Source organism: Aspergillus tanneri, assembly GCF_003426965.1.
Source record: "Aspergillus tanneri strain NIH1004 chromosome Unknown AapTan_2_pilon_pilon_pilon, whole genome shotgun sequence".
NCBI lineage: Eukaryota > Fungi > Ascomycota > Eurotiomycetes > Eurotiales > Aspergillaceae > Aspergillus > Aspergillus tanneri.
In genome coordinates this window covers 1,610,445-1,636,041 of record NW_022984629.1, presented here as the reverse complement: position 1 = coordinate 1,636,041, position 25,597 = coordinate 1,610,445, and the positions used below count along the sequence as shown (strand labels likewise).

At 48.1% G+C, this 25,597-nt stretch overlaps 9 protein-coding genes across 9 annotated transcripts; 5 read left to right on the top strand and 4 right to left on the bottom strand.

Moving 5' to 3' along the window:
• Positions 1–1,336: 1,336 nt before the first annotated feature.
• ATNIH1004_000504 (putative DNA repair protein Dds20/Mei5) lies at positions 1,337–2,280 on the top strand (the record flags this gene model as incomplete). The annotated part of the gene is made up of 2 exons (XM_033565218.1): positions 1,337–2,113; positions 2,188–2,280. 2 exons carry the CDS (start codon positions 1,337–1,339, stop codon positions 2,278–2,280), a joined length of 870 nt encoding a protein of 289 aa, XP_033430975.1.
• Positions 2,281–2,687: 407 nt separating this feature from the next.
• ATNIH1004_000503 (fungal specific transcription factor domain-containing protein) lies at positions 2,688–4,586 on the top strand (the record flags this gene model as incomplete). The annotated part of the gene is made up of 3 exons (XM_033565217.1): positions 2,688–3,710; positions 3,763–4,158; positions 4,215–4,586. The coding sequence occupies 3 exons, from the start codon at positions 2,688–2,690 to the stop codon at positions 4,584–4,586; spliced, it is 1,791 nt and encodes a 596-aa protein (XP_033430974.1).
• Positions 4,587–4,629: 43 nt separating this feature from the next.
• Positions 4,630–6,746, bottom strand: ATNIH1004_000502 (amidase family protein; the record flags this gene model as incomplete). The annotated part of the gene is made up of 2 exons (XM_033565216.1): positions 4,630–6,675; positions 6,738–6,746. The coding sequence occupies 2 exons, from the start codon at positions 6,744–6,746 to the stop codon at positions 4,630–4,632; spliced, it is 2,055 nt and encodes a 684-aa protein (XP_033430973.1).
• A 484-nt stretch (positions 6,747–7,230) lies between these two features.
• On the top strand, positions 7,231–9,008 carry ATNIH1004_000501 (putative MFS allantoate transporter; the record flags this gene model as incomplete). The annotated part of the gene is made up of 5 exons (XM_033565215.1): positions 7,231–7,425; positions 7,488–7,518; positions 7,574–7,692; positions 7,756–7,921; positions 7,978–9,008. 5 exons carry the CDS (start codon positions 7,231–7,233, stop codon positions 9,006–9,008), a joined length of 1,542 nt encoding a protein of 513 aa, XP_033430972.1.
• Positions 9,009–12,606: 3,598 nt separating this feature from the next.
• On the bottom strand, positions 12,607–13,907 carry ATNIH1004_000500 (uncharacterized protein; the record flags this gene model as incomplete). Its single annotated transcript, XM_033565214.1, has 5 exons — positions 12,607–12,643; positions 12,703–12,965; positions 13,027–13,262; positions 13,311–13,795; positions 13,855–13,907. 5 exons carry the CDS (start codon positions 13,905–13,907, stop codon positions 12,607–12,609), a joined length of 1,074 nt encoding a protein of 357 aa, XP_033430971.1.
• A 270-nt stretch (positions 13,908–14,177) lies between these two features.
• ATNIH1004_000499 (tetratricopeptide repeat protein) lies at positions 14,178–17,576 on the top strand (the record flags this gene model as incomplete). The annotated part of the gene is made up of 10 exons (XM_033565213.1): positions 14,178–14,215; positions 14,271–14,612; positions 14,674–14,751; positions 14,813–14,949; positions 15,012–15,063; positions 15,112–15,218; positions 15,269–15,412; positions 15,469–15,564; positions 15,621–16,895; positions 16,996–17,576. 10 exons carry the CDS (start codon positions 14,178–14,180, stop codon positions 17,574–17,576), a joined length of 2,850 nt encoding a protein of 949 aa, XP_033430970.1.
• Positions 17,577–18,285: 709 nt separating this feature from the next.
• ATNIH1004_000498 (uncharacterized protein) lies at positions 18,286–19,923 on the top strand (the record flags this gene model as incomplete). The annotated part of the gene is made up of 5 exons (XM_033565212.1): positions 18,286–18,462; positions 18,520–18,674; positions 18,736–19,297; positions 19,380–19,790; positions 19,846–19,923. The coding sequence occupies 5 exons, from the start codon at positions 18,286–18,288 to the stop codon at positions 19,921–19,923; spliced, it is 1,383 nt and encodes a 460-aa protein (XP_033430969.1).
• A 617-nt stretch (positions 19,924–20,540) lies between these two features.
• Positions 20,541–22,118, bottom strand: ATNIH1004_000497 (uncharacterized protein; the record flags this gene model as incomplete). Its single annotated transcript, XM_033565211.1, has 7 exons — positions 20,541–20,584; positions 20,653–21,228; positions 21,284–21,326; positions 21,462–21,635; positions 21,664–21,736; positions 21,794–21,985; positions 22,057–22,118. 7 exons carry the CDS (start codon positions 22,116–22,118, stop codon positions 20,541–20,543), a joined length of 1,164 nt encoding a protein of 387 aa, XP_033430968.1.
• Positions 22,119–22,810: 692 nt separating this feature from the next.
• On the bottom strand, positions 22,811–25,101 carry ATNIH1004_000496 (Kelch motif domain protein; the record flags this gene model as incomplete). Its single annotated transcript, XM_033565210.1, has 5 exons — positions 22,811–24,165; positions 24,216–24,272; positions 24,325–24,648; positions 24,734–24,820; positions 24,918–25,101. The coding sequence occupies 5 exons, from the start codon at positions 25,099–25,101 to the stop codon at positions 22,811–22,813; spliced, it is 2,007 nt and encodes a 668-aa protein (XP_033430967.1).
• Between the last annotated feature and the right edge of the window lie 496 nt (positions 25,102–25,597).

Here is a 25,597-nt window from a genome sequence, read left to right as displayed (position 1 = left end):
ACAAGTAGTAAAATTGAAGAATCCTAGAAGGTATATATACAAGTACATTATATCTAGTTCTTTTACGTACGTCTACTAATACTTATCCGAATAAGGAAGCTTATTGTGCCCTTATAGCCCTTATAGTCTACTGACTACCCTTGGTCAAAATTAACAGGGCGAGGGAACTATGCTTATTTTATTAACTCCAACCGGATGGTAAACTGCAAGCTATGTTCCAGTAGAGAGCCAGATAGAGGAGTTTACTACTGTTAGGGAACCATGGCATCATAGCATCCAGATCCTGGACACTCTGGCCTAGCAATAAAAAGTATCTGGACTTATCCGCTTTAAAAGTCATATGGACATGTATCAACTCGGTCGAATATATCCTTATTAAAGGTTGATTCATAGTCTGGCTTGAGACCCACTATGCTTTTTCCCCCCTCTAGCCATGCTATTATATTCCACACCCATAATCTTCTGTTCCAGCATCTGCTCGAGATTTTCTATTAACGTGATCCGAAAAACCCATTATTCGTTTGCTATATAACCCTCCTGAACATCTGTTGGATATATTAGTGCAATAAAGAGGTTCCTTAAACTCTTAAATCCACAAGTGAACAAACCCGAGCATACTCCTTAAAGACTGTTGTTTTCTGACCTTTAGTTATTCCAGGCTGTGTTGAAAACCTCGGGGGAAGCTATGTCGTGAGGTGCTAGGATAGCGGTGACTAGATAGTATATTGTAACTATCGTGTGATTTAGTATCGCTTGGTGAGTATATTCATCTATCTACATGAGAGCGTAGACAAAACGCTTCCTTATGTCTACGTGTCCCTTAGCCCCTGAGTGTGATATAACTATCAGATCGCTGCGGGACTAGAATATCCGAAGGTGCCTTAGGCATCCTGATTTCCAACAGGCTGGAATAAAAGATGATAGCCTTCATTCACATGATCCATGCAAATTATCAGAGTTAGTTTAGGAAGATACGAGATAGTAGATAGCGAACTCTGATAAGTAGAAGAGTAGAGGGGAGATAGTCTATTTCAAATGGAGGGAAAGTAATTTCAAGCGAACTTAAATAGCGTATAGTATAATCTGTAGAGTGGTGCCAAGAGAATGCTACCTGTTTCCCTTGTTGTTTTCACTGAGATAGCTAATATTTATGAGCCTTGCCATATATAGTTTAATGCCTTAGGTGTCTGTCACACGCTATCGATAAGCGGCCTGTAAAGTCCACCAAAAGATCCATGGAATCTTTGCTCTCATCTACACTCCCTGGACGCCATGCCCTTCTAGACTTGTCCACGTATAGGACAATGAGACAAGAACAAAAGTTTGACGTCTCATGATGATGGGGTCAGCTAGCCTCAATGGAAAACGCCGCCGTGCTGAGCACGCTGCCTCGGCGCTTTCAAAGCCATTTAAATCTCCCCTTCGGCGGCCACCGCAGACTTCAGGGACCAAAGAGGAAGCATTGCGCGCAACCGAGAAAAATATTTCTACTGTGGGATCCGTGCCTGAGGCCATCGATCGCAGCACGAAAGCGGAGCAAACGCGATCCACACTCTCGACACCCATCCCTTCATGTACAACAGTTGGTTCGCTATCTAGCAATTCGTCGTCGTTGCACTCACAGACTCGCAAAAGAAAAAGCCTTGCCGATTGTTTGACTCCCTCCAAAAAGCCATTATTGTTTGATCCGGAGATTCAGGAGCTTCAAAAGCAAGAAAGGGCACTGCAATCTCGCCTTTCTGCCCTGCGTTCCGAGCTCGATACAGCGCGGCAGGCTCTGCGCGTCGAGTCTTCAGATAAACATGCAGAGCTCGAGAATTTGATCACAAAATGGAAGAGTGTTAGTCAGAACGCAGCCGAAGAAGTCTTCGCTGGAGCACAGGAACGCGTCTCCCGATTCGGTGGGATGAAGGCTTGGAGGGAGCAGACGAAGAGCAGTGGCTCGAGGTGGGAACAGGAAGAAATGGAGTCGTGGTATGGTAATGCACAAGTAGAAGGGGCTGATTTAGATGACGACGAGCTGGAATCTCGAAAGGCTGAGATGTTGGATCAATACGAGGTTTCCCGGAAAGAGTTCGAGACGACCCAGCGGGGCGATTCCGTGGAAGAGGAGGTTTGTTTGATCTTCTCATTTTTAGAAGAACTCGAAAGGAATGACGCTAACGAGATTTTGTGCCAAATTCCTAGGAATTCACTATGGACTTCATGCTGAAAACTCTCAATATCGAAGCGAAGATGATCGGATACGATAAGTATGGTCAAAAATGGATTAAAGATTGATTGAGGCTTGATTTACGACCCCATTATGTTGCTATTATGCTGTGTATGATTATCACTTTCCTTTGTCCGGATGCTCTGATAGGCAGCTCGTGTATATCACTTTGTTGATAATACATTACAAGCTTCAGGCTAGTTCCCCCGCTTTAACCCCGATCCATGTGGGTCGCTTGACCCTTATCTCCAACTTACATGGAGTCATGGAGCGATCTTTCTCTTTCCTCTCCCACTCGGCTTCTCTTCCCTCTTCGCCAATTTCACCTGCATAACCGACGACTTGACTTATGCCTTTGAGTCCTAGACTCCCGAGATCTCTAGCCTGTGCTCGATGCTTTCGCCTGAAGCGTAAATGCGACCACGCGAAGCCGACATGTGGAGAGTGCAGGCGAAGAGGAACAGAATGCCTGCCCATGAAATCCTGCAAAGATGGTGAAGACATCACAGTCCCTCTTAGATATCTGAAACAGTTAGAATGCAGAATTGCGGAGCTGGAGGGTCAATTAGGTGATGCAGCAAAGACATCTTCCCAAGTACGACATATCGGGATCCAAACGGACCCAATTGATAGCCCTAATGCCGATCCGCCTCTTCACAGCTTCGACAACATAGATATACTAAGTAATGTCACTGTGGAGATGGACCACATCCCTCAACATATTCCTTCGGAGTCAAGCTATTACCCACCCTTAGCATTGGAGCATCCATCGAGATTTGCGCCGGTCTCTGATTCTCGTTGGGCAGCACACCGTCTAGAGGGTCCTCTTATATCAAGGCTTGCATACGAAGTGTATCCTAATCAGACGGGCATGGGGCATTCTCTACGTACGAATACTGAGCCTTTCCCTGTTCTTCCTGCCAGTGATGGATCACCTTTCTTCGAGGAGGTTTACACTGATCTCTATTTCTCCGTCATGCATTGGGTATGGCCATTCCTTGACTGTAGTACTTGGAGGGCCTGGCATAGTGAATGGACTCATGGAAATGAAGTAGAGCAATGGAAAGGGTTCTTCATACAAATGGTTTATGGCATCGGGGCTTTGTTATATAATGCGCTCCATATTAACCAGGGCCATTCCGAACGTGCGGCAGATCTCTATACTTCTGCATTAACTTACTATCCCTATGTTATGGGACATTCATCCGCGATTCTTCAAATACAAGCATCTATCCTCATGATACTCTATTCCCTCCACTGTCCCTCGTCGGAAGAGATTGCAATGTCCGTGTCCTCAATTGTTCCGTTCTGCACTGCTACAGTGACCGAATTACGAAAGCACGCTTCATCCAGCATTGAAGATGGAGCCGACGATACACCAGAAATATGTGAAGTACTCACTGAACCTTTGTTTATTACTTGCTTTATGCTGAATGAGATTATGGTTTCTGGATGGGAGAGACCAGTTTCCGACGCTTACAAAGCCATTGATGACGATGTATGACTACCTTTAACAAAAGTAAGATATATCGGAGCTGATAGAATGATAGTTGTCGACTCTGAGCAACGAAATGCCTTCGTCTTCTAGCACAAGCACTGCGCTAAGGCACCTGTTTAGCTTGCGCAAAATTCAAGCGAAAATTCGCCGATGTTGGGATGGATCTCCTGGAAACCAGGCATCGAACGATGCCCTTCTGAAGTCGGCATTGGATACGTGGCGAAAAGATATACCTAGATATAGTATCGAAGATAACCCAAGCACCTATCTCCATCCCCTGTGGATGGCAAACTTATATGACTACAGTGTGATAATTCTGATGCACGAGAAACGACACCGTCTCCAACATGAGGACGTCGAAGATGTCCTTTCCGCCATCATCGAGGTTTGTCTCAATTTCAGACGCCTCCAGGACGAAGGTCAAGTGATGTGTTATACCTGGTCCGCGGTAAGTTTTAATTTTGGTGCAGTGCGTGACAGTGCACACTAACATGCCTATCAAAGCTGGTCTTCCAATTTATGGCTGGGATTATGCTACTGTACATATTCTGGGTGACACCTCAAGACGTTGAATCAGTACGACCAGCCTTTGATGCGTCCTGTGCCTATGAAAGCACCCTCTCCCACTTTGCAGAGCGTTGGGAAGATGCTACCCCCTATGCCAAAGTCTTCAGCTTTCTCTTTCGGCAATATACTTGGCTTCCCAAGGAACCCTCGGAGCAATTGGGCCTAGACTGTACGCTGGATGAGTTCGAGGATTGCCTGAAGCAGTTAAGGAAACAATACCTGCATAAGGGAGTTCTGGGTATGATTGAGGATATGGCATACCAACGGTCGGCCAGTTCAAATGGCGGTTTTCAACAGCATGTACAGTAGTAAATAAATGCCACGTCATGTACATTATCATAATCCATGTATTCTACAACAAAAGCAACTTGCCAGCCACCCGACCAGTGTTTGTCTGGGCCACCACAACCACAATTGTCTGGACGAGAGCAGGACTCGACCAACGTGTCCACTTGCTGTCACGCGCCGACATGGGGTATCTGGCTGTCAGACTCCACACGTCTTCGTCGATGGTCGCCTCAATGGGGCTACCATTGACATAGCACGTTAGCTTTTTTAGTATTTCATTGCGATCTAAATGTAAGACTCCTTGGATATCAAGATGCACAGTTGTATCCTGGATGTTTTTGAGCTGATTTTTAACCTCAATTCGAGGCGTTTCCAATAGGGCCTTGCTTGATGTAAGATGACTCGACCCAGATAGATCGATTAGATCAGAGTCTAACTGAGGCACGAGAGGTGGCAGCTGGCGATTTTTTGTCTCCTTCTCAAACGCGTACGCATATCGAAGGAGGTTGTTGTCGTCGTACGCCTTACCGGCAAAGGTCAAGTTGACCGGCATTCTCGTGTCCTCCATTAATCCCATAGGAACTGACACGGTGGGAATGCCTAGGTGACGAATTCCCCGATTCCCGTTAGAATACTTGACACCGTTCCGCCAGGCGTACAGAGAAGATTCAGGATCCATATCTGCACGAGCACTTCCTACGTCGCCATTTGCGGGGAAAACTACCGCATCTAGGGTATGGAGGTCCATCCATTGCTCAAAGGTTTCTTTTCGGGCATTTTCTAGGGCGTTCAGAGCTTGTCTCATTCCCGGGATCTCATAAATAGAGTTGGGCTTGTTCTTAGGGTACTCCACCATCTCGTGCCATCTGAGTGTGTTGGTTGCATCAGGTGTCCCAGGTAGTGAGCCTGGAGCAAGGGGAAAGATTGTGTCGGGGTTTACGCAGGTGAGAGATTGGAGACCCGGTTGGTTGTTGTATGCCAGGAAGTCATCCCAGCTATGTGCAACGACCTGGCATCTTTCCATTGAATGCCAGCCTTCCGGAAGACCCTTGACATTCACTTGCTCTCCTAGGCTCGCCCTAGATTCATATGTTGTAACTAAGGGAAAGTCGTCTACTTCTATCACTGTGGCACCGCACGCTTCCAATGACGCCTTTGTGGCCTTCCAGAGCATAATCACAGAGGGTCTGGTGCACACGTTGTCAGGGAGAATATCTGCACCACCGATATACATCGAGGGCACACCTAACCTTTTCCCGCGAAGAGACTTCACGTCTTCTAATTCCTTGAAAACACGGGGTCGGAGGGTATCAACTGGGGGCAAGGAGATGATTTTCTGTTCGTTCCAGAAGTCTCCAGAAGGGGTCTTATCGATAACTGCAAGGACATCGAGGACGTGAAATAGGTCGGACATGGTTCGAGTGTGAGGCACTAGGACGTCACAGGTTGGGTATAAAGGCCATACTCCACGGAGAGGCAACAGGCCCCTTGATGGCGTGTAAGCAATGATTGCATTGTTGGAAGCAGGTGATCTTCCAGAAGACACAGTCTCGCTTCCCAAACTAAAGGCGCAAAAGTTTGCCGTGGTGGCCGTGGCGGATCCATTTGAAGATCCAGACGCATATGCTGCTGTCAAGTAATCCAAGTTGTACGGGCTTTCGGCGCGCCCATACGAGCCACGCTGCATGCCCCCATAGGCCATAGCCGGCATGTTGGTCCTACCCAGAAGAACAGCCCCGGCATTTTTAAGGGCCTGGACACATGCAGCATCTTCAGTGGCCACAAGATTTTCAAACGCTGGAGAGCCGCTAGCAACGGTCATTCCTTTCACTTTAATACTATCCTTCACGAGATAAGGAATCCCTTCCAGAGGCCTCGCAGGCAAGCCAGAGGCGCGTCGAGCATCGGAAGCGGTAGCTTCTTCAATAACCGAGGGATTAAGAATAGGAATGGCGCTTAGCTTGAGACCGGTGGCGTCATATACGCTTATACGTCGAAGATATCGTGCGACCAGCTCAACGCTTGTAATTATCCTTGAGTCCAAGGCTTGCTTGAGCTCAGAAATGGTGGCATCAATAAGACTGAGCGTCTGGGGCGCCTCTGGCAATGCCTCAATAATGAATAAATTCTGTTAGCATCCTGCTTATCGTAATCGTTGGAGTCAAAGCTTACAGGATCCATGATGGGGATTCAATGAGTTGTTGCTTCGATTGCGAACTCGTTTAATTGTCTACACTGCGTATGCAACATGTGAGTGGGGTTATTAGGTTTATATGTTCGTCTTTCTCAAGCCTCTGCAACCTCCTCTCTTCGCTTCTTCCCATCAAGAAGCACTAGCAACTCCACTCAAATTAATCCACAGTCCACCAGCGTCTGGAGCAGCGGACTAAAGTCCGCCTTGTTAGTGCGGCAACACTAATGCGTCTCACGAGCGGGCCAAAGTCCGCTATCGGCTCGTGCGGAGTTACGACAATTAGATACTGGGATACGGGGAAGGATCGCTGCCAAGAGATAACGCTATCTCATATCTGGTCGGGGAACTCACGAAGCAAGGACATAAAACCAAAACCATGTTAACCTCACGTCCAGGGGTGAGGAAAACGCCCCTAGTCCTCAAGTTCTGCCCTTGATAAAGTGGATAGGCTTCTCCACTTGGTCTTTCAGCATGCCTGATTCCAAAGACGCCAAAGCGGATGCATACAGCAAAGTCAGTGTTGAGAGAAAAGATGATATCACATCTGGAGAAATCCGAGACATTGGGGCCAATCTGTATGCCGAAGCCGACCAGCTGTCGCCTGAGGAGCTTGAACGCGAAGGTATCGAAGTTCGCAAACTCCTCGACTGGCGTATTCTACCCATGGTAGGTGATTCCATGGCGGGGGATTCCCTTTCTCCACGGATGACTGACAAGTGGGCACTTAGCTGTATGTGACATATGTCATACAATACTTGGGTCAGCATATCACAAATCGAAGACGTGTGCCCTCGCTGATCGTTATGGAATACAGACAAGCTGTCTCTCAACTATGCCTCCGCGTATAGCCTTATCCCGGATCTCGGCTTGGAGGGTCAAAGATACTCCTGGGTTGCGGCTATCTTCAACTTTGGATATTTGTTCTGGGCAATTGTAAGTGAGCGAGGGAGGGGAGAGAAAACCATTGAAACATAGGCTAATATAACTTCTCTCTAGCCCTCCAACCTTATAATTCAACGCCTGCCACTGGCAAAATACATGGGTTCGGTACTCTTAATCTGGGCAGCTATTGTCATTGCACATATTGGAGCCAAGAATTACGCAGGTATTCTGGTGTTGCGATTTCTCTTGGGGATGGCAGAGGCTTGTGTCAGCCCTTGTAGTAAGCTACTTGACCGGCAGCCAAGTACATGGAACAACATATCTAATGAAGAACAGTGATGAACTTTACATCTATGTTCTACAAGCGCTCTGAACAGCCTCTGCGGATGAGCCTGTGGCTCTCTGGAAATGGAATGGCGACCATGGTGGGAGCACTTTTGGGGTTCGGGCTAGGCCACACCGATAACTCCAGCCTCCGAAGTTGGCAACTAATTTTTCTCACAATCGGGTTGCTTAATTTCGTCACAGGATGCTTATTTCTCTGTCTCATGCCTGACTCCCCGAGTACGGCAAAGTTTCTCACCCACCGACAACGTGTGGTGGCGGTCCAACGAGTATCGGAGAATATGATCGGAGTCAAGACGAAACAAATCAAGCTACAACAAGCCATCGAGATCCTCTACGATATCAAGGTCTTCTCCTATATTGGCATCGGACTCGGCTGTGGCGTCATCAACGGCGGAGTGTCTAACTTCGCATCATCTTTGATCAAGGGCTACGGATTTAGCGGTATCTACGCGACACTTCTCCAGCTACCCACCGGGGCGATTGAGGCCATTGTGGTGCCCATCTGCGGCCTGATCTCAACATACGTCCGCGACTCGCGCTGCATAGTCCTTGCAGTTGTCTGTCTCATTCCATTTGGCGGCCTCCTCGGCATTCGCTTCACCGATATCCAACACCGATGGACTCTGGTGGGCTGCACCTGGCTGCAGTATATCATCGGCGCCCCGGTGATCGTATCCTGGAATCTACTCTCCACTAACGTAGCCGGACACACAAAGCGCTCCTTTGCCAATGGATTCTGGTTCACGATGTATGCGGGCGGTAATGTGGCTGGCGCTAATATATTTTTTGATCATGAAGCACCCCGATACTACTCCGCCCTTATGGGTCTCCTCATCTGCTATGCAGGAATGATCGTTCTATCGGCAATTGCGTACGTGGCAATGAAAATTGAGAATATCCGTAGGGATCGTCGTATGTCGGCAGAGGAGAACCTTGATGGGCGTAATGAGGCCGCCGTGCTGGATGGATTCAAGGATATGACAGATATGGAGTCGAAGCATTTTCGGTATGCTCTTTGATTTGGTCAGATTATTTTGGTTTACTTAGATGATTATGATAATGCGAGGTGGTTAATACTGTTATTAGATGCCCTGGTTTAACATTTTTATTGAATATTCAAAATAAATAGTAGTCAAATATTTCTCATTTTGCTAGAACCAACTTAATAATTCTGTTCTTTTTTTTTTTTTCCTCGCTTTACTCTTGACTGCCTTGTTTATCTTCGTTTTCAGCCCGTTGACTGAGACTAATCGGCAAAGTTCGAAGAAACAACTGGTACGTAGCAATGGTTCTTTCACTTCTATCATCTGTCTCCGCCTAGCTTGCAATGATTCACTCTTTCTCTTATCCTTCTCTTAACATTTGTAATCTACACCTCTCCTCTTCCTCTCTCCCCTCTTGATACTTCTAAGTGATATCTCCCTCTCCTCGCTCATTCTTTGTCAATCAGAACATCCTCTTGAATATCTGAACGCCTCCATTTCTCCTCTCTAATCCAGACGCTAGATCTGTCAATATTTCAGAGACTATCTGACTAATTGGTGACCTTCATCACTTTTTACTCTAGTGAAACTGTATGAAAAACTGTCTACGGAATTTCAACTCGACACGACGAACGTCTGCTGTCTATGGAGTAAAGATCCCGTTATGAAGCCTATACTAAAAGAATACACTACGATCAGGAAGAAGATTAGGGAAATGTCAATTTCAGAAGCACAAAGCTAGAACCAGCCGTCAATCCTGGAGTGGACTAATTACACTCCTCTCCAAGCTGTCATCGCAAACCCAGATTTGCTACGCGAACATCATCGCCAGGAGTGCGCATCATATTTCTCGGAGTGTCGCAATGACAGTAAAGAAAGAATGGAGCGAGAGAGTCCAGGCGCATTCTGCGGTCGGAGCTGTTGGGTTAGGCACGAAGCTTTGTGAATGATCAACAACAAAATGCATCTTCAGCAGCATCAGTTGAAAACCTACCGCTGTCTGCTCTGCCAGTTTTCGGCTCTATTCGGCTGTTATCTCAAGCTTTCCATCTCAAATGTTTTACCGTCACGTCGCCTGGACCAGCGCCAATGTGCACTGGTGTCATTCAGGATCAGACTAGGATGCACTCTGCATCTTCAGAATAGTCGCACAGATTCATGCAGGATTGTATGAGAATTATGGAGAGCGAACATGGGTTGGATCTTCTGGACGAGCGACTCAGCTCGTATGAACCGGCAGGCAAACCTCGTAATGTCTTCTCTTTCCTATATAAATTTATTGTAGTGGAATTAGATGCCCTTTTAAATTCTAAGATACTCGTATAGAATATAGAACGGTACTAGTAGTTCTCGTAACTACAGGCAGTCTAATAATGTACACTACTGTCTCTTTTTTACCATACTTAATTCTTATCTTTCGTTCTAATAGGGAGCTGATACAGCCACTCCTGCCACACCAATACCTTCCTATTTTAATTTAGTTTATCCAAAACAACTCTAGTTTAGAGAACACACTACACGACTTTAAAGTTGCCTCAGGCCACCTACCAGCTTGGCACGGTCCGAAAATAATATTGCGAATTATGTGACTATATTGCTGAGCTAGACTATTTTAGGACAAGCCAAATAGGAATGTAGGGGTGTGGCAGGAGCGACATGCTGTATCGGCTCCCTTCTAAAACAAGTATACATAATTCCTAGAATGAGAGCAACGCGGGGCCGATTGGTTGACTATGCCCCTGATGGATAAAGCCTGTAGAAGCCTTTGGGCCTGCTGATTTACATTACAAGAACAAAAATATTCTCCCTTGCATTGCAGACGAATGACATTCTGAGGCTTGACATATAGGAGTGACAATACATAGTCCTGCTTGTCCAATGCAGGCAAGGGGTGGTATGCTCGTCAACCAGGGGAATGGAAGCAATGCAACAACTCTTTTGCCCTTGGAATCAATGTAACATAAACATTGCTCCGGATGATGGGCTGAAACTATAAAAGAGCCCTTGATGTACAAAGAGTGGTGTCTGAATATCACTCTATATCTACCTATCTGTATTCCATTAGTTGACTATTACTCGTTTATGCCCTATTCTTGAACACTACTACTACTTCTGCCACAATGCAGCTTAGCACTCTTATCTTCTCCATTGCCAGTGCCGCGTTCTTTAGCGGTGCAATTGCCAAGGAGTCCGGCTGCTACGAGATTAAAAACTTCGGACACCAGAAAAATAACTGCGATGATTGCCATGAAGGGTTCCATTTTGTCCCAAGCGGCGTTGACTGTAATCCTTATGTCCAGTGCTGCATTGGAGCCTGCTGTCCACATCATTGAGTGAATAGACAAGTGGGTTCTAGAGATCTATGCATGTACCTTTAAAGATGGAAGGCTAATTCAATTATATTCCATGTCTCCAGGCGTCTATAGTCAGACAAATTAACCAGGGAGAGGAAATTACTGAAGAGGATGGGTTCCCTGGCGTGTGCTTCCTGCTGAGATGGTTAGGGTTAGGTCAAATTTCTTATATGCTGTATGCTAGCAGGAGTGCTGTCTAGTTTATCGTGAATGTTAATTGTCGGTGTCGTCTCAACCCTCTGGCGTGTCATAGTAGTTGGAACGATGCCCTCAATTCCCAGTATTGCCATCTATCCTATATACCTTAACCATTGGTGTTGTAGAAAGCAAATAAAGGTATGAAATCTGTAAACTTCATAACATCGTTGAAGGTATAAAAAGTTTCCCTCCGTTAAGCAATTGGTCCAAAAAATCCGCCATGCCTGTAAAGCCAACACTTTCAAACAAGAAGTAAAAGAAAATATAAAAGCCATAATCTTGTGATTTCATAGGGAGCCAGCTTGGGAAGAAGTTCGGTTGCTCCTGATGAGATCTCGTCATCTTCGTCTCCGTACGAATGTCCAGTGGATGATGATCTCGCTCCGGATATTGCCGAAGCGATTCGGTTGAGTCTTCTGGATGAGGGGCCGGGGGTCGTTTGATTCTGCCCCCTCTATTCCCATCAAGTACTCCAAAGGGTATCAACAAAGCCACGGGGGTTTCTCGCCATCGGCGGATGACATTGCCGAGAGTAGCCGCCAACAGGAGCTGGATGACTTGGAGTTTGCGATTCAATTGAGCTTGGCGGACAGCCAGGCACCTGAGCAACAGGTCCCTGACGAACAGGAGGAATTTCCTTCCTTTCCAGGAGGGTCGACTTCTCCTAGCAGAGGCAAAGGGAAGGGCCGAGCTGTGTAGTTATATTATGCTTTGCTTTGCTTTGGGTTAGTTTCGTCGTCTTTCTTGCTGTTTAGTGTTTTGACTCTTCCACAATACATATATCATTCAGACAATTTTTTAGCTCCCTAATGACCTTCATTGATCCGAGGCTCTGTAATCTCATGCTATGATGCGTACGAGCGCATTGAACATGTGGACTATAACGCTCATTCACTAATTCTTAGCGAGGCTAGACAACGCCCAATACCCAGCACTTAGTCGGAATACATTCTAGTGATAGACACCAACCACACCACTCGGATAGTACAGCATCAATCTATTGGGAACGTGCGGTAATCAATCCAAAATTGCATAAGCGATAAATTATATCATGAAGGGGATTGTGCAAGTCCATTAAACCCCTAATCCGAAATGTATACAAGCAAAGCAGCCGCATAACTAGTTGAGCAGAGTTAGGTACACGACAACCCAGAGAGAGACAAGGAGGGACCACTTACGTAGATGCAGCAATCATAATTTCATGCTCACGACAATTTGTTGTCATCGCCATGATGGTCGCTGCGGCAGCGGTGCATACAACAATGACGACCAGCATTTTCCGTTTTTTTTCCAAGTAGGAGAGAACAACAATCGGTGTCAGAAGGACAACGAAGGTGAGTATCGTGATCATAGCCCGAAACGTCGTCTGGACCATATTATCGTCGAAGGTATACAGAGTCCCTTGCTGGGGAAGCTCGATTCTCCTCCCCCCTGCTGCCGTCTATGAAGATTGTCAGCCATGAGGATGTTGGTCATGCTTTTCTCGGAGGTACCCTACTCACCTTGGTGAAAAACCGCCATGTCAGACGTTCTACAAGCCTGTACATCCGGTTCTTTGGGATTCGATCTCGATCTAAGGACACAAAGTCCGCATCATCGGCATCGTCCCCTGTGAGTAGCCGCTGTATCGGCGTATCGGCCTTTGCCACATTAACTATGTACTGACGGAGGTCCGATATGGAGATCTTCTCGGCTTGATGAAGCCCTGAAAGCTGCGAATACTGCAGAAGGGCTGCATCTAGAAGAACATCAGTGACTGGATATTGACAGGAGGGCCGTGACTGACTGTATCGGTGCAGCTTTTCGGCAACTAACTCGCCCGTAGAAACAGCGTCGGAGCTGCCAGACGCCTTAGCCTGGACGAATTTCTTCTCCAACTCGAAAATTTCGGCCTGCATCTTGAGAAGTATCTCAAGGTTCAACGTTGAGAATCGCCGAAATAACAAAAACGACTTGTCCTGGGCCATAAACGTCGCGAGCTTATCATAAACATCATCGCCATCGTGGCCGATCAACGGGGACACCGGCTGCGTCTGTGGCCCGTTATTTCCGCCCAGGGTCTCGTTGACTGACACGGTAGCAAGTGGCCTCGAGCTCTGTGCTCCGCCATGATCTCCAGAGGTCACGGGCAAAATTGGCCCAGGAGAGGGAATGTTCGTCGTGGGGACGGTTGTGCTGTAGCTGGTTCGAGCGCCGTAGGTGCGGTCCCCCTTCCGACGAAGGACCGCTTGTGTCCTTCCATGTACCAGACAATGAGCTTCAAACTCGACTCTTTAGTTGGTCAGCAAGGTGCTTTCATGAGATGCGCATGGCCGATGGGGCTCCTCTACTCGTCGCGGAATGTCCGATGAGGACAATGATGACAGACCAGATTGTCTGGCATCGTGCTGTTTTGAACACTTCTATTGCTCCTGGAGGAAGGTGAGAGAACGTCTCAGGACTAGAGCACTGCTTTGGATCATTAAATACACTTGGCATTTTGAAGCGGGGGACTCAGTCTCAGCCGCGCTCGTATCAAAGCCATGAGCCGGGCTAGTCAGCCTCATTTAGGAACTGCCGTGGGCACAGCCACTGTGTCTTTCCATATTTCAGTGCCTCCGAGTCCCCGCGTCTTGGCTCAACAAACATGCAAGTGTCCGGATCCTCCAGCACAATGGAATGCGCACATTGCCAGAAGACGTTCCAGGAAAGGTATGTCCGGGACTGCAAACAGTGAGGCCCACCGTATACTTATCTTGTACTGCAGTGGCCCCTTCAATGAGCATTGCGAAGAGCATAAGAAAGTACAACGTAAGCTTCAGCGTCCAGCAACGCGAACGTATGGAGCCCGTTATAAGCCCGGTCAACATGCGCCGCTCCAGCATTCAACGACGAAACAGTCCTCTAGAACTTCAGATTGCGGCGAGGAGTCAGAAGAGGAAGCACGCCGTGCGAAGGAGAGCGAAGATAATACTGCATCGGGCTTAGACCCGCGGATCGAGTTCATCATAGAGCGATTCGCGCCATATGATGGGATGGGCATGGCACAAGACCGTCCTACAGACCGCGAATACTCGTGCCCTGACTGTGACTTCAAATTTCGAACGTTGTATGTATCTGATGCAAGATCATATGCTGAAGCGACTGGTTCACTCACGCCTCCCTTGTAGGAAAGATCGCGACGAACATCGCCTATCCCGATTCTGTCGAGGATGCCACGTCAAGGCCTTTGTCATATTGAATGATCAGTGGGTTTACCATAACAGACAGCTAATGCGTCTCGATTGCAGTTGTACTGACTCAGTCCAGCTCTAAGCCCACTGGATATAGGATTGAGAATGTGCTACTCCCTCTTGACTGGAAGCTGTACAAATGGGAGAGCGTGTGCAAGAAGTGCGGGCAAAGCTTTCCCTCTGACGCGGATATGAAACAGCACGAGCTCACACGTACGTCCCGCATGCAAGGAATAGTTAGAAACCCTGGCCTGCCGAGTTAACATGACTGTCAGATCCGATCAAGCCATCGAGATGTCTTCATTGTAGCAAAGTTTTCAGCACTCCGTACGTTGTCCCAATCTCCTGCAGTGCCAGTGTTTAATCTTTCTCAAGCTATGAACTGGAAGACCACTACGAGTGGCATGATGATATGGAGTACCGCATGCAGCGCGACAACGCCCTCAGGAACGCCGCTCCCAGTGACACTGACAGGGACTATGGTCTGATTTTGTACCGAGCTTTGGGTACTTCGCTGACTTTGACATGATAGACGAGATTTATATACCGACGAAGACTACGGATCTTGGCCACGGCATTCTGCATTGTCCCGATGGCCATCCTCATCGCCTCCCACCGCGTGGCGACCGTCAGATTGTGGGACTAAGTTTTATAAGCGCCGAGGACATTGAAAATCGTATATAGTCTCTATATAATGTGGACTGGATACGACACGGTTGCTAACGTCCATAGATTACGCTCCTCAAGGGAAGTTCAAGATTCCGGACGGCGGCTACCTGTCAGTTCCTCCATGGGTGTCCGATAGCATGATAGACGAGGCGATGGAGAGTAAGTCTAGTCTCAGAGGGCCTATTGAATATTGTTTCCTAATAAGCGCACGTTAGAACTGCACTTGGGGCGCGAGCAGCAAGACAAAATGCGCATTCCGCTAAAGACAAGCGAAGACGAAGACCACTCTGCAATTGTTATGGTGAAAGGTCACGGAAGACCTGGAGCAGGGCAGGTCACCGATGCATCCGGCAGAGTCAGATGGTTGGAAGGTGACGGATATGGTCAGCTTATGCAGTTCCTTGTAGGCGGAAATGAGTATGCCAGCTATATGAAAAAAGCAATCGCTTTGCAGGCAGACAGTGACATCAAAGGCGCATTGCACTTTTACCTCATGGCATTGAATGAGGCATCGACAAAAGCCCGGATTGAGAAAGACATGGATGAATACATTGCCTTGACAAGCGTCGGGGGTTGCTATACCCGGTTGCATGATTTCGACAACACAGTCGACTACAACATCCGCGCACTCTGCCTGGCGGAAAGGCTACTTGGGAAAGACAACCCTAACCTCTTTTTGAGGATAAATGACCTTGCAGTGGCCTACGAGGAACATGGATTGCTTCACGAGGCTCACCATCTCTATCTTCGTTCCTTATCTGGGAAAATGAGAAACCTCGGGGAAAGCAACGCGAGTACTCTGATGACAATGCAGGAGTTAGGAAACATAAAGCGGCTTCTGAATAATCTACAGGAAGCCCAACTTCTGCTCGAGAGGGCATATCTCGGATACGAGAATCTGCAAGACCCAAATGAAGAGATGGCATGCGGCACTCTCTTCAATATCACTGCTGTCTACAAAGAAATCGGTCTGGTCAATGAAGCAAAGGCACTTCTGGAACAGACGATTCCCCGTATGCAGCAGGAACTTGGTTTGGCAAACCAAATCACCGCTGGCTCCATTTACAATTTCATCCTCATGGAACAGACTTTCATTCCAGCAGCAATACTTGCGATGATACAACAGATCCAGGAGAAGCGGTATGAAACCGGCCGGCCCGTTTTGGAGTTGCTCGCGCGACATTACTACAATACGCATCAGATTCGAAAGGCAGTTGGGCTAATGAGAACTCTCGCGGAATGGGAGGGAATGGATATAGACCAATCTATGTCATATCTCAGTCTGGCTGGAGCGTGTTACTCGCTTCTGGATGACTTTGACGAATCTTGCGAGATGTACGAATTGATGCACGAAAGAGCGGCTCTCACTGTCCAGTCACAGAGACAGGCTCTTCGTGACAATGTTAGAATGTGTATTTGGAATATTCGCTCGAGACAGCAGCAGCTCCTGGACGAACGACTGGCATGGGGACTGGATGAACCGCGGCCGTGTGTATGCAAAAAGCAAACGACGCGATTGTGCTCAGGCAAGTGCTACACGTTCTCCGCATCATATCTCCCATCGACTAACCACTTTCTATCCTGTATCAGTTTGCGGGCTTATGCACTTCTGCACGCCAGCATGCGAAAATGACCACGCCCATGAGTGCCGTCCAACGGTCACACCCAAGCAACAACGCAAGGGAACTTTCGAGACCGGCTCCGTACCATCATCCTTAGAAAAGCATCTTTTAAGGCTCTTCGCCCAGGACCCAATATTTGCCAGAAAGCCAAAGCCCCTGAGGGCAGAACAAATTTTCCTGAATCCCGAGGGCTTCGCGACCTTCCGGATCTGGATGGACCCTACCAAGCTCATCTCGTTCAGCTTCCCTCCATCAGCTGATCTTCGATGCTGGATAGTAGAGTCCGATGGAACTAAAGTATTTTGGACTACCCAGGAGAAATGTTCTGATTGCTATTTCTACAAGGATATGGGGAAAAGGTATCTAGTTGTTGCACCAGGCGCTGACATGATGACCAGGATTGTTAAGCATTATAGACGGGATACCGGGATGGGTGAAGATGCGTGCCAGGTTCCGGGAAGAGATATTCAAGAATACTTGCAGGTCAACGAGGGACGTGGTGGTGGGACAGCTATGCTGGCGCTTGTTATGGTCTTATGGGAGCAGTGAGACTATATATACCTCTGATTTTTCGTGTATGAGGGAGGAAGTGTGCCTTGGCTTATAGCCGTGGGTCTATTCCAAGGAGATGAGTAATCGTCGGCTGTATAGTTATATGTTAGGAGTGATATATTATATCTTTTTTCAGTAACCGAAGTCCCTTTCTTGTGGTATATCTTGGTTGGCTTGCTTCTTTGCTCCTCCTGGTATGCTAGAAGGCCACCACTTATCTGCAGTGGAACCTACTCAACCATCTTTGCTGCCACATGCAAGACTGGTAACTAGAAATCTGGTTAATGACACTACAGAGACTCTTCTCGTCGAGTTTACCGCCGCACATCTCCAAGTTACCTCCTCTGTAGACTGTATGGTTCGAGTCTCCTACATTGATCTGATGCCGGCCGCTCCAGATCCGTTCTCACCCCAGCCCAATCCCATGGTGACCGGACGGGTCAAAAGGAGACCCTCGGCGGCTAATGCCAATCGCCCATTTGTTAAATGAGGATCTCATGTTGCGGCATCAGCCTAATGCAGCAAGGCTGACTTTGGGTATGCTCGAAAGTACAGCGCTAGTCTATACAAGTTTAGTGTAATCATCTACTTTTGCGGCGCAGGTCAGACATAAACCCCCTCTCCCCCCCCCTTCTCGTTCTACTTGGACGATTCCTACAATCACTCGGACAGTTACGGCTCTGGAACATCATAAAAGTTCAATTCGATGGTCAACATGGCCAAAGGGGTGCTGAACAGGTACGCCCTGGAGGAGAACGGGATCACATTCAATCGGGAAGTAGTTGGATCGACTGGGCTGCGCAAGATATTGGGTAAGCAAGCCGAGATTCTTGCTACACGCCTCCTTGATTTTCGCAGGTTTGCGCCTCAAGAACGGGCGAAGGTACTAGGAATCCGATTCTTCTAAACGGCAATGTTGCTTACTTTCGAATTCAAATAGACTCTGTGTTGTTACGCCCAGAAGATTGTCGTAGCCTCAGAATCGCGCTGGATGGACTTTGTGAAGACACTCTTTGAGCCAATGATAACGCGAGCGCGCAACTTTGAAGGCGCAACTACGATTGGGATTAGGGAATTCGAAAAGTCTCTTCGAGTGTCAGTGACGTTTTATAACCGCAACGCTCGACTTATTAATTTCTAACCACTTCTCGTGCAGCGACGCGGGAGGTGACTATATCTGGGATGCTGCTGACTCCGTGCGGTCGGCAACAGCGCCGTGGGATGCACAAATGCTCACACGACCGAAGCCCGATCTTTTTATATCCCTTCCAACCATCCAGGCGCATAGAGCACCCAGAGGATTCGCACGGGAGCCCGTTCTAGGGACTTTCCGGGCCGATAGATTACAGTTGCTGGAGGAGACGAGGGGCGTGGTATCTAGCCCACTGAAACTCATTGGGGACAGAATAGTAGAAGCAAAGGATTGCCTTTGTTTCCCATGTGTGGTCCTTGAAGCGAAGCATCACAAGGTCAGCCAGGCAGAAGTGGAAAAATGTCATTGTCAGGCTGCGAACGGTGCTGCAAGCGCACTTGCTTTGCTTAATAATCTTACTATCGATTGCCTTGAATCCGGTGTCAAGACAGACATGCGGCCCGTGGTGATCATCACTCTGAACGGGCAGCGAACACGTCTTTGGATAGCAGGGATCAAACAGAGAAGAATCCTTCAAGGGGATGATTCAAACGACAGGGACTACGACGTGCGAGAGTGGACCAGGGTAAGATATGTATGTCTCCAAACCCCTTCACGCCGTCTTATAATTGAAGAGCAACAAACATGAAAGGACTGACCGTTATCAGCATATGCAGTGTATTTGGAAGGGGGATGTGCACTTTGAAGAGTCGATGATGGAGCTTATATGCATCATCGACAGCCTGGAAAAATGGATCATTGATGATTTTCGTCCATGGGTATCAGGTAACTTGGACAGACACTATCGAGAGATGGACCTGGAAGTTGAATATTATGGAGCGGGAGACTACAGCTCCGACGAAGAGGAGGCTAGTAATGACCGTGAGTATAGCGCCTCGGAGACCTGTGAGGAGTACGAGGCAACGGAGGACGGGGAAACGGATGAGGAAGAGAAGAAATGGGATAAGGACTGGATAGTCCCGGAAAGCGAGGATTCCGAATCTGAACTGGACTCCGACAATGAAGATTATGATGAGTATGTGCAGGATCTAGCTAGAGCGGACAGTCTCATGGCGGAGGTATGTGTCTGTCTTCCGCTTTCTCCTCGTCGCCTGAAGGAACTAACCTCGTCAGCTCTCACTGAACGATTCCGCTAGGTTGGCTAGGGGTGTCCACCGGTTCATCGAAGTGCGGAGGGAGTTAGAAGTATAGCGAAGTTGTTTGATGCAGTACCGTAACTTAGAATTTCCTGGTTAGATTGTCACTTTCTGCTGCTTCGAGGTACTCTATGCTCGTTCCTGGACGACGGAAGACTCGCTCATGCGGAGATCCAGAATTATCCGCTGTCGCATGGGCAAGTGAGTAGTTTCAAGTGTCAAGCCCGGAGGGAAGATAACAAGAATTTGAGGCTATCCTCAGCATAAGGACAGTGACCTTATTCTGGACGTCTCAGTTTGTATAGCAGGGTTTACCTTATGGGTGGATGAATCTAGCCTTATTAAACACGGAGGAATCTCCACGAGACGTATAAAACCTCTGTTAAATTGATGAATCGTGAGTTTTTTGGGACTTTGACTTGGAATATATGAACTTTTTCTAGAAAAAAGAAAAAAGAACGAATTGATGTTCCCTAACAACCTATCTCATGATCTAACTGTACGAGTGGACTATGATTTGTATGTAAAGGATAATAAATCTTTGAATTTAATATAGACAAGCAAACTAGTTCTTTATTCCTATTCCTTTGAATATACTGATCGAATATCTGATCAATTGTCTTGGCACTTTCCTTGGGGATCCTCTTCTGGTCATTCTCATAGCAACGTAGGTCACTCCAAACCGGGTCTTGTAGCCTTCCGCCCATTCAAAGTTACTGCATCATCCATAGGTTAGCACAGTGGGATCAACCTGTATCCACAAAATAGACTTACTCCATTAAACTCCAGCCCATGTAAGCTCGTACATTGACACCGTCCAATGTATACGCATCCGCCATAGCCCCGATATAGTCCCTAAAATATTTGGTCCGGAATTCGTCCTTGAGCAGCTGACCCAAGGGCAGATCGTTCTCTCCTTTCAGACTCGTGCCGTTCTCGGTCACGTAGATCTTTGGATGGCTGTATCGATCGCTGAGCCATTTCAATAGCTTCCGGAACCCAATGGCACTGGGTCGAAGCCAGGGAGATTGCGTCTCTGGACCGATAAACGCCCCATTCTTGTTTTGTAACAAAATCTCCAAGTTCCCCGCCGTGTCGTTTGGGTCGGGCTCGCCTGTTTTCGCCTTGATGAAGTTGGCACAGTAGTGATTCATCCCATAGAAGTCGTTGCTTCTGTGTACGAGGGCAATATCTTCTGGTGTCCACTTGGGCAGTCGGTCCCCTAGTTGTTTGACCATGCTGTCGGGGTATTTTCCGTGGTAGATGGGCTCGGCGAACCAGGAAATGGCAAATTCAATCTTCCTGTCACACGCTTCGACATCTGTCGGGTTTTCTGGATCCCATGGCTCGGCCCAGTCACCTGGGTAAGATGGTCAGAATTCAATCTAAGGGCTTGGATACGAGAAATATCTCACCGTTTAGAGTGATACCGATCTCACCACCATCGGTAGCCTTGAACTAATCCCTATATATTTTGACAGCCTTTCCATGTGCCACGAGTAGATTGTGTCCGACAATCCAAGGTTCTGTCGAGCCATCGCCCACAGGGTTCCGCGAGCGGTCACTTGTTCTACCCGGAGCAAACTATCCCACGTTGTACCCAAGGACACTGCTGCACCAGGATTCGTTGAAGGTGATCCAATGTTTTACTTTGGGACCGAACGCTTTGGGGGGGATGCGGGCATAGTGGGCGAAGTCCGCAACAAACTCATCTTTATTGGGAAGACCGCCATACCGCTTCTCAAGTTCATCGGGAAGATCCCGATACTATGCGCGCGGCATGCAAGTCATCAACAAACTTGATATAATGCTGCAACCATTTTTCATTGATAGGATCGTTTCGACCACCGAGAGGGATAATCCGAGACCTAGAAGTGCTATGGTAAGTACGCATGAAGTTTCTACTAAGGTACGGCTGTTTTCACCATGGGATTGAGAAGCGGTAGGCATTCGCACCGCATTCTTTCAGCAAGGCAATGTCCTCGTGGGTGCGATGATACGAGTCACAAGCCACGTCCCCGGTAACACCACCTGCTATTTTTCCAGGAATCTTGCAGAAGGTGTCCCAGATGGACGGGCCCCGTCCATCTTCCTCCACGGCCCCTTCGATTTGGTAACTGTTCGGTAGAAGGTCCTGTTAGCCTACCAAAGTGGTACTCAAACACAGCGGTGAATAGATCCGACTAACCTGGCCGTTGCGAACCCCCAGAGGAAATCTGACGGAAGAGTAGATGTCGTTGTGGGATCCATGGCCACTGGTGTTGAGAAGCGTGTGTGAAAGTGAATTTATCTTCTTAACTGACACGTAGAAATAAGGAGACCATTGGGTTCTCCAACATCTGTTCCCTCGAACAAACCCAGGCCAACATCGTGGAGGACATCGTGGAGGTGGATGGCCGATATTTTACTCCTCTCTGACTCTGACGTCTCTCCGCAGAGGATCGAATGATGGAGGGGAAGCGGGGTACAGACACAACAATCAATAGCAGGAGTAAGATAGCAACGGGAAATTGAATGGAACGGCACTTCATTGACAGGCGAGACGACGAATTAATACGGACACCAACCGTTCCTGGCGGGGCAAATGCCGTTGGCCTGGATTGGGAATAGTCGGGCCACAAGATTCCTATATATTTGATAGTTATCCAAGGAGGAATTCATGGAGGTTTCTTTATAATAGGAATTGGTGATTCTGCAATTGGATCTAAGAAAACCCCATCAAAATCTTTGTAAACTCTCTATGACTATGATCGATGTGTTGCTTGGCTCCCATAAACCCCTTTCCTTTCATCCAAGAGCAACGCCATGACAGATACAGATATAGACAGACTATCAATGAATATATCAAACACACAGAAACAAAAAAAAAAAAAAAAAAAAAACCATAATATCGTAAATTTCTCTTAAAACATCCCCGAAATTATCCGTGCATTCCCCACAGCTCATGACATTTCCATGGCTTCGATGTCATCTGCCTCTAGATCATCCGCCTCCTCGGCCATAGTGCCTGGGACAGCCAACTGTGGAGGCTTGGAATCTCGACCTGGGCCAAGAGCGTCGGATCCAAGCGCTCCCACCAATTCTAACTCGGGCCCGGCAATAACGCGACCCTCCATATCAACCACCTCACATAGCTGGATCAAACTCTGTCGACTGAGAGACTTGAAACCGTCGGTCCGCACAACCCGACCCCAGTTGCTGAGACAGAATTGGGCGGCCCGGCGCATCAGCCATCCCTCATTTGTCCGACCGGCTCGTTCCCAAATGATCGCTGCGTTCTCTACATCCAGCTCGCGGCTCAATCGGTTGACACATAAAAGGCGCAATTTGGGCATGTCGTATAGATTCGCCATGACGAGCATGCCCGCGACGTCAATGATGTCAGGGCAATGCTCCGGATGACCCGAAATGCTGTCCGTATACAAATAGTAGAGGAACGCGCGGACCACAGTGTAAGGCTCGGGAATGTGCATTCTCTTGGAATGATACTCGGCCATTTGCGCGGAATAGAGCCGTTTAAAATGACCCCATCTCAGCTGCAAAATGATCCGGTGCACGTGGATTGGAGGGGAGGTGGGTACGCCAGGAGAAAGGAAGGCTGGCTGTGATCCTGGCAGAGCAGCAAAATCCCCCAGGTCATCTGATTCCACTTGGTCATCTGCGTTGGCGGTGACTATGAAATCCGCACCACTGCCCGATTCTGGTGCTTGGTCAAACACAGCCAGGAGGTCGGAACCTAGGCTGGACAAAAATAGAGGCTCCGGCCCTTCAGACAGCTGTGCTCTACTCTGATCAGGCGAGAGAGCTGTCATTTCATTTCCCAGTAGGCCATACCTCTCCAAGTCGATGCATAATACATCGCTCATATGATTCTCATCACCAGTGCCTGGAGTAGCGCCAACATCGAGATTGCAGCCAAGAAGCCACGCCTTCGTACCACTGGCATTGACAGTACAGTAATGCCATCGATAGCCGGGCTTGAAGATTTCCTGGCCATCTGCTAATCTTTGCCAGCGTAAGGAATCAAGCTCCAAGGATGAAAGATTACACTCGTAAGTGCGCACTGTTTCTGACGGAGTGATCAGATCGAGGAGAACCCCTGATGCATAGGCGTGGAAGTGGGTCCCAGAGAACAGTGCCGGTACGTGGGGACCAGACGTGAATCGAAGACAAGATATGGCACCTGGAGCAATCGGCTTCCGCCGGTTGGAATTGCGAACTTGGACGCTTCCCGAATTTGCCGCATAGCTACTGGACCGGCCAGGCAGCTGCTGTGATGGACTACTAAACACTCCGTCTGGACTATGAGTTATCCTGCTAAGTGTCGCGGGGGGGAATCCACGGTACCTTGCGAAGCAGTCATTCCAAGCGATGGAATGCCTTTGAGGTCGAGCCACCAAATGTCTGTCGTGCGCTCCATATCTGGATCCAGGCCCCCCAAATATCCAAAGGCGACCACCCCAGACCCAGGCGATATGATCAAATCGGGCGGTAAATCTCCACGTACGAGACCATGTCCAAGTCCTGAGGTCGAGGTACGACAGTTCATCGAGGATGACGTTGTTCTCTCCGGTGACACCCCCTATGATGAAAAGCTTTTCATCGTAGATAACGGCAGCATGGCGAGCCCTTCCTCGCGGTATCGGTCCACGGATTTCCGGCTGGCTCCAAGTGGAAGTGGGGATGTCCAGGATAACTACATCTGAAAGATATTCGCGGTGTTCATTCTCTCCACCAAAAACAACAAGCTTATCACCTTGGTAAAGAGTGGCAGTGTGCCCTAAGATGGTTGAAAAGAGAATACAAGGATTAGCGTGAATGAACGAATCGCTTTTTTCAACAACGTTAGGGATAGCAGGACCTACCCATACGCACCCCCGGGATATCTCCATAGTTATCCACAAGCTCCCATCGTAGAGTATTCAAATTTAGTCTGAGGACATGATTATAGACTGTTTCTGGATGTTAGAACCAGGAACTATTTGGGGTCGCACACATATATGGGACAGGCAAGCTATAGACCTTCATCTGTATACTGATCGAACCCACCAAAAGCGTAGATTTGATCGTTGTTGCAATATGTCACTGAAGCATTGACCAGGCATGCCGGAACATGACCTTGTGCCTTCCTTATACTGGGACGGTAGTCGGTGCTACCCCGGCGACCGCTTGCACTAGTGGGCATGAGGAATGCGCGGTCCAGGTTTTGCAGATCGGAAGAAAGGGGAGTCATCGGGTGTGAGACTCTCCCAGACCAGATAGAGGGTGGGTCCGAGTGGAATTGTGAGACCACCGAAGCGTTACTATTCCGGGCAGTAGTGGATGTTGGTTGCCGCGCCATCAGGGGGCCCGAAAGGAGAATGCCAGCAGGACAGACAAGTTATCGAAAGGCACAGGCGTTTAAGACAGGAGGAATGACGATAAACAATTTTTGGAAGACAAAGATGCAAATGTCTTCACATGATAGCCAGCAACACAAAGCACTTCCGATCTTTGCCGGTTCAGCCGCCGTGGCGAAGAAAAAAAAAAAAAAGAGAAGGACCGGAGCCAAGACCGATCGACACCAGAAAAAGAAAGAGCCTCATGTCAGGTGGCAACCTAGCCAGATGTGGTTAGCGCACCCGTACCTCAGGTAACCGTTGCCATGGGAAAAAATGATGGAACTATACCCTCTATTTATTCCCCCAGCTCGGTCGCCTCCCATCCACTCTCTTTCTTCTCTCTTCATC